The sequence below is a fragment of the Schistocerca piceifrons genome, chromosome X, assembly GCF_021461385.2.
Source record: "Schistocerca piceifrons isolate TAMUIC-IGC-003096 chromosome X, iqSchPice1.1, whole genome shotgun sequence".
In the NCBI taxonomy this organism is placed as follows: Eukaryota; Metazoa; Arthropoda; class Insecta; order Orthoptera; family Acrididae; genus Schistocerca; species Schistocerca piceifrons.
The window spans coordinates 528934829-528954880 of record NC_060149.1 but is presented as its reverse complement, the minus strand read 5'-3'; the positions used below and the strand labels follow the sequence as shown (position 1 = coordinate 528954880).

The 20052-nt window shown below is 38.4% G+C and overlaps 1 protein-coding gene across 1 annotated transcript in view; it reads right to left on the bottom strand.

The window, feature by feature from the left end:
• Positions 1-228: 228 nt before the first annotated feature.
• Positions 229-20052, bottom strand: part of LOC124723012 (protein obstructor-E-like) — a 93258-nt gene continuing 73434 nt past the window's right edge. Inside the window, exons 3-5 of the mRNA XM_047248187.1 lie at positions 13031-13225; positions 3079-3268; positions 229-544 (exon numbers count right to left, since the gene is read on the bottom strand). Of these exons, the coding sequence (XP_047104143.1) occupies positions 430-544; positions 3079-3268; positions 13031-13225 (500 nt within the window). The 3' untranslated portion in view covers positions 229-429. The remainder of the gene's footprint in view (positions 545-3078; positions 3269-13030; positions 13226-20052) is intronic.

Here is a 20052-nt window from a genome sequence, read left to right as displayed (position 1 = left end):
ACATTTTGAGAAACTGCGTTGTGCTATCTCTGCTGACTTCAGATGGACTGTAATCCTTTAACTTTGAGTATTTACTGAAAGATACACAATGACAACAGCAAATTTCAAAGTAAGTTAAGACCTGCTGAGGCTGTTATTGTTTATATTAAGAAGACTGTTGAGAATAATTAATAGACCAGGTAGGAATGTTATACAAGCAGAAACTGTGGCATAATGCATACATTATCCTTCAGAAATATAATACAGAACTTTATTTGACAGACTTCAGAAGTTTACATTTGATACTGTTTCACAACAAACTCCAGCTTCGGTATATTGTTATCTAATGAGATCTTTCATGAGAACTTATAATTTTTTTAGTTCATTGAAAGATTGTGTAGGCAGAAATTCCATTCATTTTTAGGTGCAGTGACACAATATGAAATTATCTCAACCAAAACGATACTGATTTGGATTTTGTGCTGTTTGTTTCTGCACTGATGGTTTCTGAACTCCCAGCTTTGAAGGCCTCACTGGCTTCAGTCGAAGATTTGCCTGATTTTTGCTGGAAAAAAAAATTGTGATTAATACAAGGATTTTACTTTCAGTAAGAAGAAAATAAGTGTATAGGATACATTGACATAAAATCAGAGCTAGCTGTATCTATTTGCTTGCCTGAGTATCTTATACATCAAGTGGTGCACACACCTACCATTTCTTTCCCTTGATTCATTCCTGTATTAGAACTCAATTTTTTTCAGTACCTGTGATAAAAGAAGCATTTCAATTACCTGCATATTTAATTTGCCTCTTGTTACAGTGATGATTGCCATTTAAAATTTGATAAATCGACCTGAGATCTCTGTTGTTTTAAAATGCCAAGAGGAATTTGAAGACACATAATTATAGATTATGGGAAGAAGCAGACCAAGTCTATCTGCACTAGCTTCACAGTGTCTTTTTTATGGTCTTGCTTGATTATGGGTGTGTTATACGTGGATGTACCAGACCATTGCATCTGAAGATATAGGATGTAATCCAGCATGATGGAAACAGATTAGATTGGACATTGAGAACTAATTTGATTCCAGTCCTCAGTCAGGCCTCAACTACAGATATTCAGACAAGTACTCTGAGTGTACTCGTACTGAATGCACATGCAAACTGTAGCATTGCTTGTCCTTCCATATAACATCCACTCAGTAGTTATTTGTAAGCAAAGGGGATGGTGGGGTTAATTCATAAATAATTATTTTAGAGATGTGTGTGGTGAATATTATTGTTTAAACCAAGGCTAGTGTAAGGGCCTATCTTAAGTACTTAGGAGACCCAGAAAAATTTTAGATTTAAAAAAATTAGAAAGAGAAGAGCCTTCTAGATCAGGAACACACTTTCATGTCTAATATGCCAATGAATGTTAATCTAGATTAACCTTATTGTGTTTTGAGGCCCTACCTGCCTAATGAACTTACAGTTTTTAGTGCAGTCCTGAAAGCTGTTAGGCAAGGGACATGTGACTGATAGAAAATATTTTTAGGGGTATCCAGCAGATAAAATGGTTCAGAACACACGATTGCATTCTTCTGCTCTAACAGTAAGGAAACTGGGTGTCATTGCATATTATAAACGCCAGCACACATACATGCAGCTAAGAAAGGCTGTGGTTGTTACAGACTTCAGCAATGTGCCAGTACCCTGCAGCAGTGTCATGCATCAGTATAAGGAAGAATGGTCATAAGTAAGGATAAACCTGCTACAGCCCCTGGAATCAGCTATAAATGGCTGTGGCATTCCTTCTTTCAGTCACTGAGAAGGGCCAAAGTAGCTTTGGCATTTGTTTATAGGACATTTACCTGTGACACATGGATCTTGATTGCACTTGGAAAACTAATCAAGTTTGTGGTGCCTGTGGCAAACACTGGGGATGTCAGACTTACAGGACTGGCCCTTTTTCCCAAAAATAGTGTGTCCAGTCATTTGTAGGTAAAATGTGTTGTAGGCAAACCAACATGGATTGAATGGTGAACTTTAAATTGCCTGGAAGCTGCTGGAAAATGGATAAAATGAGACCAACATGGGAATTTAAAAGAAAATGTGGTACAACATTATTAATGTTGAATAGAGTACTGGCATTTTTGTGAAAAAAAAATTTTTTTATCTTGTGCCAACGCCAATAGAATCATATAAAAGCTTTTCCTGGAAATGTGCCATACTACTCATAGTACAGCGGAAGTGAGTGGAAGCTACTGATACTAAGAAACATAACTTGTGTTGTCTCACTCATAGTGCCATTATTCATGTGGAACAAAAAGTGTTTCAGCAGTATATTGTCAGAGCTTTCTATGGCAGTCTTTATTGTGTTCCGAGATGGCATATTATAACAAAGGGGCATTTGATATGCTTATGACACTCTGAGAGTACAAGAATTACTAACAAGCAGAGGTGATTTATGCAGAGAGATACTGAGATTGTGCATGCCAACAGTACTGTAGACATGGCTTTCCACTCATAAACACAAAGAATTTCTGGTAATATTCAGGTATGTGTGGCAACCATAACAAGCCAGTAACATAATGTGCTAGATATGATGGAAGTGCAGAGATGCCTTCTGCAATAAATTTTGACCTACATCTTTTTATACAAAGAATAGTGCAGGATTTCAGAGATAGCAGAAGTTCTGTGTGGAGAAATCTACATGATGATGGTCCACATCCATAACACATTTATACTCATCAGACATTAAGTGAAAATTATTTCCAGTCTAGAATTATATTCTGCAGCTGATTTCTAAATCAGGTTCCCATTTGTCATGCTGAAGTGGAATATATTTTCTCCATTTTACACCACTTCCATACAATGTAAAGGTCATTATTCAGTTTGACATTATCAATTTGACACGTTTTACCTGAAAGAAATCCCCCCCCCCCCCCCCCCAAAAGGGGGCAATAGTGTAGGTCTAAATTACCCTGAATGTTAAACTGTCATTTACTTCTTTAGTACTTTTAAGACTGAACTAGGATGAGTTGCAATAAATAAGAGGAATTTAACAAAATATTACAGTATGAGTGTTCATATGCAAAGTATCTTAAAAGCACTCACCAAGCAGTGACATTTTCAACGCCAACACATTCTCCAAATTCATCACTAAATGCGTAGCCATCAGCACATCGCTGTAGACGAGGCTTTCCATTCACACATACAAAGAATCTCTGGCAGTCTTCAGGGCTGCGATAGAAACGTATGTCTTCACTGCCAATTGCTTCCTCTGGACACCGGAAACCAAGAAAAGCTAAGAAAGAAAGAAAAGCTGTTGTTAAATAATAACTGGTGACAGTACAGGATAAGAAGTCTCAATAATGTAGGTTTATTGACAGACAATTACTTTCTCATCCATGTCTGCAAAAATTGCAGTCCTGTTGAGGATTATTATAAAAAACTAAGATCATGCTACATGTGATGAATGTTATTAAAACAAAATTAGGACTTACAAATCTTCCAAAATCTGCCATAAGAGCTTTTGCATCTTAATATGACTGAATCAGAGAGACAGATCTGCTCACAGGTATTTCCCACCTACCTACTGTGACCAAGAGTTACTGGTAGTAACTGTCAAATTGGAACTAATGCTGTAGGTTCTGAGTGACTGTATCCTAGTCTGCAACACATCTGGTAATTGGCTGGGAACTCTAAACAATGTGGAACACTGCATTTTTTTCATGTGACGTAGAATCATCACTGTTTAACAACAGTAACACTCCCCAACAACTGTGAGACAACCTTTTGTGTTTAGTGTGGCCACAATTAATGGCAACAGCAGTTACCTGCTACACTTACTGGTCATATTTCTCAACAAAGAGAGGTGTTTCCAGTTCATGGATTATGTTTGCAGTTGGAGAAGGAAAAATATTTTAGCATTTAGTATGTTGTTGCCAAACCCTTTGGGTGAAGAGACCATAAAATTTTACTAGAGGTTACGAAAGTAATGACTCCTACATAGTGTGACCAATGTCTCATCTCAATTGTAGATCACAAAAAACCACACTGAGAAATTTCCCCACAGGTATAAAAATAACTGTAGACTAGGCTTCATACCATATGTATATAGGTTTATGTTGGATAAAATTAAGTGATAAATTATCTGAAAAATGTGTTGATGGATTTCTCCAGTGTTGCAATTTTTCCTCTGACACAAGCAATACTAATTGAGGGACCCATATTTGACTAAGCCACACAGGATTATGGTATTTTCTAACCAGTCCTACACTTGGTTCCTGCAAATATTTTGAATTCCATTCCTACACAGACCTACATTATAGACGTAGAAAAACTCATTTTACACTATTACAAACCATTGATAATGACTGACAAGTACCAGATGTAACACACTTCTGTACAGAAAATGAGTACTTTCACTTCCTTTCTATATACCTGCCTACTGCTTAGTGCCTCTTCTCCTTAGTAAGAAGGGACCTGTTCTCATATACCCATTAAAATGGAAACAACTTTTTGATGATCAGAAAAAACTACTTAACTCAGTTCACTTTTCATTCTGAAATAACTCTCATTGTATTAGCCAATTGACAATATAGTAACATATTTTTGCAGGAAATATCAATAAAATACTTAGTCTACAATATGAGTAATAACATTATTATTTACTCTCAATTTGCAAACATCAAGCAAAAGCATTTTCAAGGAGTTTAGCCATTTTACAGAAACATTTCAGTACATTGTCTTTATAGTGGCATATAAGTTCCAGATGAGCTGTAATACAGCCAATTTTTGTGAAAGATATTAAAATAAGTTACTCATAGGCATTGTGTTTTTCTTTGGAGTTTATAGAGGAATTATGTGACCACCTGTCAAAAGCCTGATTAACCACCTTTTACAGTGCAGACCACTGTGAGACATGCGGGAAGAGAGTCAAAGAGATTCTGCAAGGTACTGATAGAGATGTGGAGTCCTGCAGACTCCAATGCCATTGGGAATATGATCTAGGTGTCTTGGTTGAGGATACATAGCATCAACAGCCCAATTGAGGTCATCCCACAGATTCTCAATTGGATTTAAATCTGGGGAGTTTGGTGGACAGAGGAATATGGTATACTCATCCTGGTGCTCTTCAAACCTTGCACATACATTGAAAATTGTGTAACTGGTTGCATTGTCCTACAGGTAGATACCATCATGCCAAGGAAAAACAAGCTGCATGTACGAGTGGACATGGTCCCCAAGGATGGATACATACTTGTATCAATCCATTGTGCCTTCCAGAATGGTGAGATTACTCAGGGAATGCCCTCCGGCCTGGACCCTTCTGATGATTTTCTTTCAGACATTTATGCCAACAGCCACCTTCCGATGGAGCATAAAACATGATTCATCTGAAAAGGCAACTTATCATCACTTAGTGGTCATCCAGTTGAAGTACTGGTGTGCAAATTCTAACCTTCATCACAGATGAACAGCAGTCAGCATGGATGCAGGTACAAGATGCCTGCTGTGGAGGTCCACACTCAACAACATTCACTGAACGGTCATTGAGGAGACGCTGTTGGTAGACCCTTGGTTCATCTGGGTGGTCAGTTGCTCTATTGTTGCACATATATTTGTCTGTACACACCTCTGTAGCTGTCGTTCACCCCCCTATCTGTGGGCCTTGGTGCACCACAGTTGCCTTGGTGCCAGTTTTGGATAGCACCATTTTGTCATACATGGTATGGTTTAACCATGGCAGTGTGCAACCTGTTTAAAATTTAGCTGTGGCAGAAGTGCTTTCACCCTCAGCCCAAAAGCCAATGAGCACGCCCTTTTGGATGTCAGATAAATCACTCTGTTTCTGCATAACTACTGCACTGCTTTCCGCGTACCCCAAGACACTTTATATGCCCTCCACTGCTAGTGCTGCCACCTACATGTTGATGCTGACCATAGGCAGCAGTCACATTAATGTGACTGAACCATGCATATATCTCCTGCAAACATTTTAACTTGTTGTCTGGCTGCTCCCTGTATTGAAAAATAAACTGGGAGCATATCTTTTTTGTCACTATTTCTATAAATTATGTCTAGAATTTCTAATCCCTGCTAATGTTGTAGTGAATAACATTCTTCACAAAATAAATCAACCACTTTTTCTGGACATCAGTAAATTTAAGGATGCTTAAGTAAATTCAAAGTTGCACAGTAAATGAATAGTTTTCAAAGTATTGTCTTCTGTGCTGTCAATAAGATTTTGCGGGTTCAAGTATGGGCCGAGTAAAGCTAATGACTCTGATTCATATCATAGATGTAAAATAACTTTGTTGTTTTTAATGCAGAATACAAAGAACTTTTGTAATAGCTGCTTCTCTGTACTGATGTTTTCCATAACCTACTCCACACAGGAGATAATTACTCTTTATGCTGGAATTTGGAGTACACAATCTGTAACTGAAAGAGTGATGTCCATGAGAAAATAAGTAGATGGAACTGATAAGAGAAATTGTAGGAGCTCAGCATAAATCACTTGATATTAATGTGAGCTATTTCAGAGAGTTCCACACCACATAGTCCACAGTAGCACAGTTATCCAGAGGACATATTTTACATCTATCAGTTATTGTCAAGCACTACTGACAGAGTCTAGATCATGGCAGTGCAGCAGGATGAGACAGTAATTTTGGCACAGCCCAACTCTGTGGAGCAGTGTTGTACTCCAAGTCCAGCAGTACTGATCATGAGAAGATGGTGGCTGACTGTAGCTGATGATGATCTGCTTGCAGTGGCTGCCCAAAAGGAAACTGGTTTCTGCCTGGTCTGTGGCCAGGTATTTTGCCATATTCTTAGTTTCCAAGGTGGCTGACTTGCATGGCTGGTAGTGATGTGGTGTAGTTACTGCCACATATGAAGGAGTCACTAAACCTTCAATATCTGTGGTCTTCATTGATATATTTTCATCCAATATTGACAAAGATATGAAACATTGCATCAAATATGATGTCTCCCTAATGTACACTCATTGAAACATAGAGGAATGTAATATAAATGACTGAATTTGCCAACACGAAATTCAAATTGTCACCATAAAATACCTGGAGTTACAATAATGTCAGTTTGTAGGCCACCAACAGTAAGACTGATGAGACCTCCCCTACCAGCTCTTAAGACAGAAAAAAACCCAAGTCATAGATGGCAGAGTGAAACAGTTCCAGATACAAACACTGTTACAACTGACAGTTCCAGTCTACCAATTCCACACACAAGAAATGTCTCGCCTGATTTTCCACACAATCAGCATCAGCAAGTTATACTTAAAATTGGAAGTCAACTGCCCCTCATTAAAAGATGTTATTTTAGAAAGGCACCTGAGAGTGCAAAAAAAGAAAAGGAGTTAGACTGGATAACATCAACAGTAAAAAATTATAACCACTTTCTACTATTCACACACAATGTTACTGCACTTGGCCATTACAGGAAACTCATGGTGACATTACAGTAAACAAGTACAGAGATGACTGTGGAAAATGCATCACACAGTCAATACTTTCAGGTCAGTTGTGCATATAGTACCAACCATGATCACATGCTTATTCACAACAAGCTGACCAAAGCACTCTCAATAGCAGATGCAATAGTATTGTGGTCAACTAATAGGTGCCACAATTGCTGCGGCAAAAAATAAATATTCCACAGAGCTATAAAGACGTGCACACACCTTGTTGGAAGATACAGAAAATCTCCAGAAGGAATATTTACAGACAAGTAACCCAGACATAGGAAAATAGATACAGCAGGCAATAAATGAGTCTTGGAAAGCTAGCTGTAAAAAAATAACAGAAAATATAAACTTTGTTTCTTCTGTGACAATTGTGGACAGCAGCGTCAATATTAAGCCAAGCACCTAATGTTACTCCATCTGAGTTAACTCACCATAACGGAAACCATACAGAGAATGTCTCACTTGGTCCACATTAAAAAAAAAAAAAGACCTTTTAGAAAGACTTAGAAGATATGTGCAAAGAACTAAAGGAAGCTGCAAATCTTAGCTCCAGCTCAAGCTGAAACTGAGGAAGGGTGCAGAAAACAATAGAATTTATCCTGAATTTACTAAATGTCTGGACCTGTAAGTTACAAAATAGTCCACATTTCTACTCTCACAATCCCACTGCCAGCAAAATCCCACAACAATTTAAAATATCTCAGCCACTAGCAGTTCTAAAGCCAGTGAAACCAAGCAATTGCACCTTTGCATTGCTCAGTATATGCTATTACTATCAGAAGGGTTACTTTACAACAGAATATAGGTGATTATTGACATCATAGAACTCCTGGAAAAAGCTGGGTTCAGATGAAACTGAAATAGTTGTGAGCAAGTCGTAGCTGTAATTTCACTTTTTAAAACAGACTTTCAAAGATGCCAGAAAATGCCTGTCACATTTATTGATTTAACTGCTGTATGGATAGATGGACCAGGTAGTGATACTGGGAGGGTTTGGAAATAGTCTTGGGTGGGACTGGGCATGTGACACAGGTAATGACCTGGATAAGATTGCTACTCCAACTCAGATTACTAATGTTGCTTTGTACAGCCATTCTGGCATTTTAATCAACTCCGTCATGGCAGCGCTGTGAGGCGAGTTAATACGTGACTTGAGAGGAAGCTAATGACTGCTGACAAAGCACACATTTCACTGGTGCCACTTGAGGGTATCTATAGGTCCAGCTATACTAGACATGGACTACATCAAAATAGGATTCAGAATAGCTCTTTACCATTAAAAATGTGTGGGTGCATATGCAGAAGTAATAGGCAATCAGTGTGGATAACTAATTGCATTAGAATACAATGTATGAGGAAATGGGAGCTGTATCATCATGTGAAGAAGAGGTAGAGTCTTTTAACAGAATTTTACTACAAACAATACGGCAAAGTGCCAAAGAGTGTCTTCAGGCAGGCTAAAACAGTGCATTACACCAAGAAAATAGAAAGCTCTCTGTTGTAACTGTGGCCGGAATGGTCGCAGGGTGATGTGACAGAAAGTGTGGCAGAACCCATGGAGCAGCCCGCGAGCAACAACATAAATGGAAAAGGACGGACACGATCAATGAAGTACCTAACAAACAACAGAAAATCGAAACAGCAGAATCACAAGAAAACCACGTCCACTCATACACAGAACAAGAAAGTAAATACGCTGTCTAAGGCAAAGCCATATGTCCAGAGACGCACGCAAGATTAGACTGGCTGGCTGAGCGAGAGGCAGGTGCTTAAATACATGTTCAGGGGGTGCCGCTATTGGCAACTGGGACCACTTGTTCCACTGTGGCGCCCTCAAACTAAATCTGGCCAGGAGGCACGCGCCACCATGGCTTGCGGTGCGATGGTGCAGAGACCCCTAGGGGTCTTTGACCTCCATGCCATCTGGTGCGGATTCAAATTCCGCAGCGTGCGGTACCAGACTTTCAGAATAAAATTAAAACTGTATGGTCAATTGTGAAAGAGATATCAGGACATAATAGAGGTGCTTAACATATTATACCCCTCTTGTGTGAGAATTACACTGTTAGTGCTTTGTCAGAGTTGTGCCAAATATTTAATAATCACTCCTTGTCAATAGACAGCAAGTTAAATCAAAATTTTGTTGGTACAGGTAAATATTTAGAACGCTTGAAAGCTGGTGATCTGAGACAACCACATCGCATAAAGCTGCAGGAAACAAGCAAAAATAAAAGTGAATCAATTATTACAACACTGAAGTGTAAAGATTCACATCGGCACTATCAAGTAGGATTGTGATGATCAGTGTGCCATACATTAATGCTGTACTCAGTTCCTGGCTGTGGTCAGTTTCCTGAGAGATAGAAATACTCATTAGTGAAGCCAGTTTATGAAAAGAGTGAAATAAATAACAGACAATTGCGAACCAATTTCTTTGTTAACATCGTTTTCAAAAGTTTTTGAGAAAGCAATGTAGAAGAGAGTAGTGGCACAGCTCAGTACTCATGCTTTTCTTTCAAACTCACAGTGTGACTTCAGGAAGGGTGTATCTACAGAAAATGTTATTTATTCTTTTATGTGTGAGGTACTAGTGGTGCTAAATAATAGGTTGAGAACAAGAGGTATTTTCTTTGGTTTAAATAAAGTCTTTCATTGCATGGAGCATACAACACTTTTGTGAAAGTTGGAACATTATGGGATTATGGAAAAGATTCAACAATGATTCACTTCAAATCTGGAAAGTAAGAAGCACAAAGTTGTCCTCCATTTTCAATAAATAGCGAAGAGGTTTGAATCTGACTGGATTCATGTAATTTGGCAGGTGCCATAGGATTCTGCTCTGAGTGCATTGCTTTTCATTGTATATTTCAATGTCTTGCCACTAAATATGAGAGAAGACACAAGAATTGTTATCTCTGCAAATGAAATAATTGTTATTGTGAAAGACGTTGAGTGTAATATAAATGATGTAGTTAATAGGGTAGTCACTAACCTCAGCACATGGCTTTCAGAGAACACATTAATGCTTAAATGTAACAAAACACAATGCATATAGTTTCTGACTTGGAACTCTTGTAAAAGGAGAATTGTATTGTTGGAAGGTGGTGAAACAATCAGTGAAGTTGACCATTTTAAATTGTAATGACTGAGGTTATATGGGAGGCTTCCTTGGGAGTAACAAGCAATGGAAAATCCAGGATGGAATAACAATAATATCAAAAGGGTAGATTGCTACTCACCACATAAAGGAGGTGTTGAGAGGTAGACAGGCACAGTAGTGCCTGGAGACAACAGTGGCCATGTATGTGTGTGTGTGTGTGTGTGGGGGGGGGGGGGGGTTGTGGTTGGGTGTGTTTTGTTTTGTTTACACCTGATGGAGGACTTAAGCTGATACCTAATCATTTCTAGCAGTCTTTTTCAATGTACCTGTCAGCCACTCAGTGCCTCCTGTATGTAGTGAGTAGCAATCTATCCTTTTCATTTCCTTGCCAGTATTATATTCAAGATCTTGCACAGAAAATGAATGCTGCTATTTTCACTATGAGAATGATGTCTTCTGTCTCCAACTCTGAAACATGAATGCTTGTTTACTTTCCTTACTTTCACTCTATTATCTCATGTGGTGTTATATATGGGAACAACTCTGAGCACTCAGCAAGAATATCCTTAGCTCAGAAGCAAACAGTCAGACTGATCTTGATGTCAGTTCATGAACTTTGTGTAGGCCATTTTTCAGATGCCTTGGTATTCTAACTCTGCTGTACCTGTACATACATTCCACATGGGATTTTATTGTTGACAATATTGACTCATTCAGAAGAAACTGCAACATTCATTCAGTGAACACTAGATACAAAAATAATATACACTCAGATAACAATTCGCCAAGCATTGTACTGAAAGGTGTGCACTATTCAGAAGGTTTCATTTTCACAGACCTGAAAAAAATGAGTGATAAACCCTAAGTATTCAAATCTAAGTTGAAATTTTTCCTTGTGGCACACTCCTTCAATTCTACACAGGAGCTCCTCACTGCATTTGCAAACTTTTCTGTGTAATATGTTATTTAATCTTATACACCTTGTTTTTTCATGTTTTTATTAGTTCTTTAATTCTGTGTTAATAAATTTGCTAATCAGCCTTCAGTAAAGTATGTACTTATTCACTGCATGACAAAGTAGCATTAGGTTTTATGGTCCACGGAACCAGAAAATAAATAAATAACTGCAGAAGTTAAAATAAACCATACACTGTGCTAAGATCACTCAACTATTGTAGACTATGGTTGAAATCACTAGTTCACAAACACAGTATGAAAACTTTCCAATAAGTCATATAAAATAAAAATTTCTGTGCCTCAATGATTGGTGTTGGTATGCCTTTTGTTCAACTTATTCACCAGTGACTTGTTGCTAACAATATCTCAAAATTTTTGCTTGTCAGATTATACTGCTCTAGTAACATAAAGTAAATCTTTTGAAGAAGAAGAAAAAGTAGAAGATTCATAGAGTATCTAGATTTGCTACATAAATATTAGAAACAGTGGAGACTTTATCTCAACACCAGTAAAATGGAGGGGTGCATATCCTGCCTAAATAACAAGCTTACCAACATTAAACTTTATACTGACTTTCACAGAGCACAGTTAAACCAAATACTCAATATCTAGGTGTAATGCCTGATCACTCTCTCACATTGCAGACTCATCTTGAAATAACCAAACAACAAATTGAAACTAGGAAAAACATTATCAGAAAGCATGTGTAGGATCTCAACAGTATTCACCAACCTACTACTTGCAGTTTAACAGAGTGCTGTATAGTTAATTGGATACTGTTCGCTGGACAAGGTGTGGCCCAATTATACCACCTACAGGCAGCCAGCTGCCAAGAAAAGTCTGGGACAAACTCAGCCACGTCAGAACCAGGCATGCAAGGTGCAAAGCATCCCTTTATAAATACAAGATCATACACAGCCTTGAGACTAATTACGACCAAATAGAGCAAATGGTAGACCATGTTATTCATGATTGCCCAATAAGAAAATTTTGTAGCTGTCATTATGAAGTAAATCAGCTTGTGTTCCATAAATCAGTGTACTAATCTTTTGTTTATGAGAGACATAGAAATTACTTCCAGTTGGTTTCTCAAGATAACATGAAAGTATTTATAATGGGAGACACATAGAAATTACTTCCAGTTGGTTTCTCAAAATAACATGAAAGTATTTATAATGGGAGATTTCTGTTCCTGAATTAGACAATGCTTGGTGTGACTGCATGCATGTACAATGATTTGTTTTTAACCTCATTGTTCTAAAAATGACTCCAACATTGACCTGTCATGTTGTCCAAGACTGTACTTCATGCTTTCAAAATTCTGACATGAATTTTGATGGCCAAAACTCATGCAATACCTGGTACATTGTTTCCAATAGGAAGGGGACTTAAACTATCAAGTTTACTGTAAAATACTTGACTTCTTCTTGGAAATACCTCTCATATTTATCAAAATTGTGACACATGAACATACATTTTAAGTTTCAGTTGGTATCTTACAAGTTTTTACATACCCTCAGCATCACAATCTTTGACCTGATCTGGCCATTCACACCGTAGTAACTCAGGGTTGAACGCTAGACCTTCAGGACAGTCAAAAACAAAACCACGTCCTCCCACACAGTTCATAAATTGTCCACAATGTGCAGAGTCACCCATCTTATAGTATCCAAACTGGCGAGGACATCGTTCATTTGCTTGAGCAGGCTCTGCATATAGAGAAAAGTAAAATTAAAGAAAGAAACATGTACATTATTTCATTCCTGAAATTTCCATATAATTTAGTAAAACTAGCTGTAAGTAAATATTTTCTGTTACATTGAGCAGGTACAGTGTATTAACCTCGGGTGTCTTTAGTATTACAGTCACGTATCGTGTCAAGCGTAGTCATTAGGCTATAGTAACTCATTTAATGCTACAATTATACATTAAGTAAAATTGCTTGCTAAGTGAATTAATATCCCATGCAGTTAAAATATCGGCACAAAAGAACTGCTTGTATTACTTCAAAAAAATAAAAAAAACTCTATGTCTTATAAGCTTTCACAAATCTTCCATTATAAAATAAAAGAATTTACTCTGAAATCATTTTAATACTACATTCTAAATTGTTTAAGTTACGAGTTTCTGTATACTCACATATATAAGTAAACTGGCAGTCTAGTGTAGTAATTTATAGTAGAGTGTATTTGTGAAGAACTAGTGTGTATGACATGGAAGCATCTGGTTTGATTCACGTCTCATTTCCTTTGTATTGTGGTGTGTGCTCCCCAATGTTTGCATCTGCCACTCAATCAGACAACACAAATGCTACAACAGAAGACATGAGAACACATGCCAAACTGTTCGTATGTGTCAAGCATCCTAGCACAACATGAGTCACTCTCCAGCCACCTCTTTGGTGTAGGCGGGTTTTTCCCAGCAGAAAGTGTGGCCAGAAGACTTTATACCATGACCAACACTTTGCGCATGAATGCTGAGCAAGTGATACCTCGGACACTGGCAGTGAGTGATCTGTGCAATGTATAATTGAGTGACAATGGAACTTAATGGCTTGCTGCACTGTGCTCCCAGATAGATGTATGAGCACTTAGAAGACCATCCACAGGTAATTCAGTTTTGTGTGACTAAGCAGCATGAGTATTACAGGCTACTTAATTTATCACAGAGAACTAATGGGCCTACTTTATTTAAATATCAGGGCACGCACTGACCCCTTACCCTGACGGCTATTCCAGGTGCAACACCAGAAACTGCTTCTCAATTACTACCAACATTAATACTAGTGTGGACAGTAGTCCAGTTCCCTCCAGAGCATGCTAAATGGTGCAGCATATGCCCACATGAGTGTGCTCATGAATCCTTATAAACTCTTCATAAGTCGCCTATGTACATGTGTGAAATAACATTGTCTCTATTAATGTCAGTTTGTTTGCACTGATAGTTAGCTGCATGCACCATGTATCTATTCTGTTATTACCTCTCATGTTCACCTGAGAGTGTAGACTCATGTGGTAAGAGACCCGAAGTACATTGTGATTTCTTTTGTATACATAGATTTGATGTGTACACCCCTGCAGTGTGCAAACACCAGTGTGCATCTAGCCCACTACGGTAGATGGACATCCATGCTGTGAACCATTTAGTGTTGCTACGCTCATAATATTAGACCCTGTTTTCTTTGTGTAGATGTAATCTGTATGTAAACAGTACCTCTATCTAATAATGCTGGGATCAAAATATTGTACTTCATGTTCCCCATGTATAGGTGTAAGTTACACTGAAAAAAAAAATTGCAACACCAAGAAGGAGCTGTGTGATATGAACAAACAAAAGTTGGTAGGTATGTTATTACATCTGAAAGATGATGTCTATTCAAATTTTGCACCAGTCACATAAAAGTTGCACTAGTCTCACCCCTATGAGGATGCATATCAGGTTTGCTTTAAACAAACACTGTAATGGATGTGGTGAGTTGATGTTAGTCAAGAATGCCTTTAAGGTGACTGAGATGCCGTTTTCAACACTTCACTGAGTTTGAACGAGGTTATGTAAAAGAGCTACGAGAAGCTGGATGTTCCTTCTATGATATTGCAGAGACACTTGGCAGGAATGTAGCCACTGAACATGATTGCTGCAGTGGTGGACATGAGAATGTATGGTCGCAAGAAGACTAGGCTCTGAATGGTTACATGGCACTACCAAGAAGGAAGACCATCATGTTTGGCATATGACTGGCACATCATACTGCATCCGCAACAGCAATCTGAGCAGTAGTTGACATGAGAATGTATGGTCGCAAGAAGACTAGGCTCTGAATGGTTACATGGCACTACCGAGAAGGAAGACCATCATGTTTGGCATATGACTGGCACATCATACTGCATCCGCAACAGCAATCTGAGCAGTAGTTGACACCATAGTGACACAATGAACTGTTACTAATTGTGATTCTGGAACCTGCTAAACCGTGACGAAGGATTTCATCTTGACAATGCTTGGAAACTGCTTGTTTCACACCTTCGTTCAGAAAGAATTTCTGCATCTTCCCTTCCGACAGATGTTACCACTTTTAAAGATTAATTATTTATTTACAAGCACGGTGGATTCGCAGCAGCACTATTTAGTTTGCACTCTTTTTATGTTTATCTTTGCTATATACATCTTATCTATGACTAGCGCAGTAGTGGCGACTTTGATATCTTTGACGCATGCACTTTCAATCCTCAGCAGCTTTGTATCACGTGACTCTCTGTATAAATAGGCACGCACAAACGCTATGAACTCAGTCTCCAACTTGCCTTGAAGATGGCTGGGAGGTTTCTAGCTGAAATATCGCAAGAAGAATTGTCGCTGTCCCGAGTGCACGCCCGAAAGATGATGGAACAGGAGGAGGTCAGTTGAGGCCCTGCATCCAACCTGTCCACAGGAGCACTCTCATGGTTATACTAGTGTTGTAACCCAACATGTTCTACATAGTGCCAACATGTTGCCTTGGCCTGCACGATCACCAGATCTGTCTCCAATCAAGCACATATGGAACATCATTGGATGACAACTCTAGCATCATCCACAAACAGCATTAACTGTCCCTGTATTGATTGACCCACTGCAACAAGCATGGAACTCCATCCCACAAACTGACATCTGGCACCTGTTACAACAGAATGCTTGCACATTTACGCATGTGTATTCAACAGCCTGGTAGTTACATTGGTTATTAATGTACCAGAAATTCACATTTGCAGTGGCTTATCTTGCACTTACATTAACCTATGATCTCGCAATGTTAATCACTTAAATACATTACCCAGACGAACATATTCCCGAAATTTTATTACTCTCCGTTAATTGTTTACTGGTACTGTGATTTTTTTTCTTTTGCTGTATATGTATATGTCCCATGTAACATATGGGTTTTGGTTCCCTATCCTGAGAGAGTGAACATTTTATGTATGCATATTTTGGCTGTATGAGTGGTGAGATGTATCTGGCATGGACACAATAGCTGGACCATTGTGTACATTTGTCCATCTCTGCATATATGTATAATCTCCCATTGAAAGATAGCCACTGACATTCTAGTATATTAATTTGTTGTATAACCTCCCTACAGTAGGTAGATTTCATTCCAATAAATGGACAATTTGCATGACAGTGGGTTTAAATTGTTTCCTCTCCTTCCATACCCAACATGGCTATACCATAGCAGTCAGTTTATATGATAGTCACTAGCAATACAAGTGAGAAGACAGCTAATTCCCGCCGTGTGTTCATAATAACAGCCTTCAAACAATTCCAACTTTAAGCTTAAAAAACTAGTGAATATAAATATACAAGAATAGTAAATGTGTCCATTTTTTTATTTGCAGAAGTGACAATAAATCTGAAATGGTTTATGAGGACAAATGTTTGCTCTGCATATCAGATTTTAACATTTTTTATTGAGCTTTGACAATATGCCACATTTAAAATGTTCCAAGAGATTTTTTGTGCAGGTGATTAGTTCATTAATCTCATTACTATCATCAGTGGCTGTTGTTAAATCATTTGCATGCAGTAAAAGTTCTCAATGTATTTTTGATGAAACATAAATTATGTGCTACAGGAGTTATTATGACATAGTATTAATTACTGGGAAACATTTATTTTATCCATTTCAAATGTGAGTGCATGGCCTTCCATTTATGTCCTGCATTATTGCTTTGTATTTTATGTACTTTAACATAGCTTACAGATTCTGTTAAAAAGGCGCAGACTGTTTTCAAAAGAAGCTCATGGCTTCTTGCAGTGAAAGCTTTAATTGGTCAGAAAAGTTACTAGAGTTATCTTGCTGTTGACACACTTGCTTCTTTGGTGACTACATCATTCACTGAATCTTTGTTCACGATCTAAAATAATATGTTTTAGTTTATACTTCTGTGTGATTATCTATAGCTTTTCCAAATGTTTTATGAAAGATTCATAATAGTTGTTTGAGCCAATAGTTTTCTACATCACCCAGTCTGCCACTTTTATAGGCTGGTCATATTTCATAATATTTCAGTTAAGTAGGGTAAATGCCTTCTGCATCCTTTGAGTTTCATTTCACAATCACAGTTATCACATTGTTAATCTTCCCAGTATTTCCTCATGAGATACATAATGACCAGCAAGGATATTATGACCAACCATCTATTAATGTGTTTGTCATCTTTGGCATGAAAACCAACAGCAGTATGTTGTGGCATTGAGTGAAAGTCATTGGTACACAGTTAGAAGTAGATGGTACCAGATGCCTATGAACAGTTCATATAATACCTTTAGATTCTCAGGAGATGATTCAAGAGCTGTAGACTAGTACTTAGCAGTATCCAGAAACATCCAGCTCGATTCATATACAGCTACATTGGAGGCAAGGACATCAGCTACATTTTGTCAGAATGATTATCCTACTTGAAAATCAAAGGGAGAGAGTGTGTATTCATAAAGGAACAAAAACAAGTTGTAATAGTGTTTACATAGTTAATGGTCCACAGCCTCATTGCTTTTGGAAGATGGTCATTTCAGATAAGGCCTTTGTCAAGATTTGACAGGAAACACAATTCAAGGAATCAGGAAATTATTTTCCATTATTATATGGTTCAGTGATGATACTTTGGTGACCAGTGCAATTGTAACTGATTTTGCCATTTAATCAACAAAGGCAAAAATGTTTGTTATGTGCTCGGAGACTACATTTGCAAGGATGTGGAGTGTATGTTGTGCAACAAAACATTAATTTTCTCAGATGAGACTCAGACAACTAACTCTTTATTATTTATTACCCACTTTTCCCTAATCAGTATATTTTTGATAGACAATAATAAAGGCAATAAATTAACACCTACCAAGCCTCTGTTTTTATTATATTTCTCCGGCCACCAGGTTGTCATTGTTCATTCATTTTGAAAAGCAACTAAATTAGCAGCTTCCTCAGTTATGTGCATTTGAAGTAAAGTGATTCCTTTGCATTGCACAGCATCTCATATGAAGTATCCATACTCAGTTTGTGAACTCAATGTGAACTGTAGGTGGTTGTTCATAATGTTCTGGCAACCCTTCATATTACTGATCCATGGCCACTCAGCCACTACCCATAGATCATGGACCCAAGGCAGGTTCATCTCAGTTTATGGCTTCCCAAATATGTGCAGCGGGACTGAGATCAGGTAACCTGGTGTCACTCAGGTGCCTTCGTGTGGATGGAGTGTTCTTCAAAACATTATCACACAGTTCTGGGGTGACATGGCACAGTGTCTTGCTGCATTTTCAGGAAACTGTAGGCAATTTCATGGTTGCATATTAGTAAAATAGTAGGGTGTTACATCTTATGCCAATGGGAGACACAATGACAGAATTATCACAGGCACCAACGTAAAAGTCCTCCACATGAGAATACCTTCACCACCAATGTGCCGTATTGGCAGACCAGATTCTTCAACTTGTGTCATTTTTGAAATAATACTCATACAGTGCCATCAACATGCACCAATAAATATCACAACAGACAGTGCTATTGACATACACCAGTATCACTATATATGCTTCAAGTGTGCAGTGAATATGTTCCTGTATCCGTGCTAATCTGTGAGACCTGTGACATTATGTGAGCAGAGGTACATGTGTGGGACAGTGACTTCTGTGCCCTATAATTTGATACTACAGCTACCCATCAGTTCATTGTTGAGCCCTATCATCGAGACATTGCCACCTACAGCATTTGTCTTTGGTAGTGGCTGTTTTCCCTCATATGTAGGATTAGTGATACATTCTTAATAAGTCAGCATATTGTTGAGCCCTATTATCGAGACGTTATCACCTATAGCATTTGTCTCTGGTGTAAGCAGTTTTCCCTCAATTGTAAGATTAGTGATACATTCTCAACAAGCCAGCATGTGAAATGTCCTGTGCCAGCCTTCATAGCCTCAGAGATGGAGTGACCCATGTGTCAGGCACTCACACTTTGGCCAAAATCGAAGCAGTGATATTGAGTGCCTTGCTCCTTGTATGATCAATTGTCATGCTATGGCCAGTACAAGGTATGATGACTTCCCACTGATGTGACATGCTGAAGCATTTGATATGCCATAGCAACAGGTGTACTTCCATTCGCACACAGCAGCTACCTCTAACTCAATTGCTGACAAATGTCTGTTACAGCAGAGTTTAGTCAGGCTGGTGATAATGTACAGCTCAGTCACATTAATGTGGCCACTACCTATGTTTGATGTCTACGTGCAATAACCGCTCATAGACGACAGGTGGCAGCACTAGCAGTGGAGGGTATGTAAAGTGGGGACGCAGAAAACAGTGCAGTCATTGTCGTAATACAGAAAGGGAGCGATTTATTTGACATCCAGAAGGGCATGATCATTGACTTTTGGCCCAGGGTGGAAGCATTTCCGAAATGACTAAGACTGTGAACTGTTTGTGTGCTGCTGTGGTTGAATTATACTGTGCATGGCAAAATGGCTCTGGACGTCCACTGACTGGCGACAGGTAGTCCTTTCAGGTG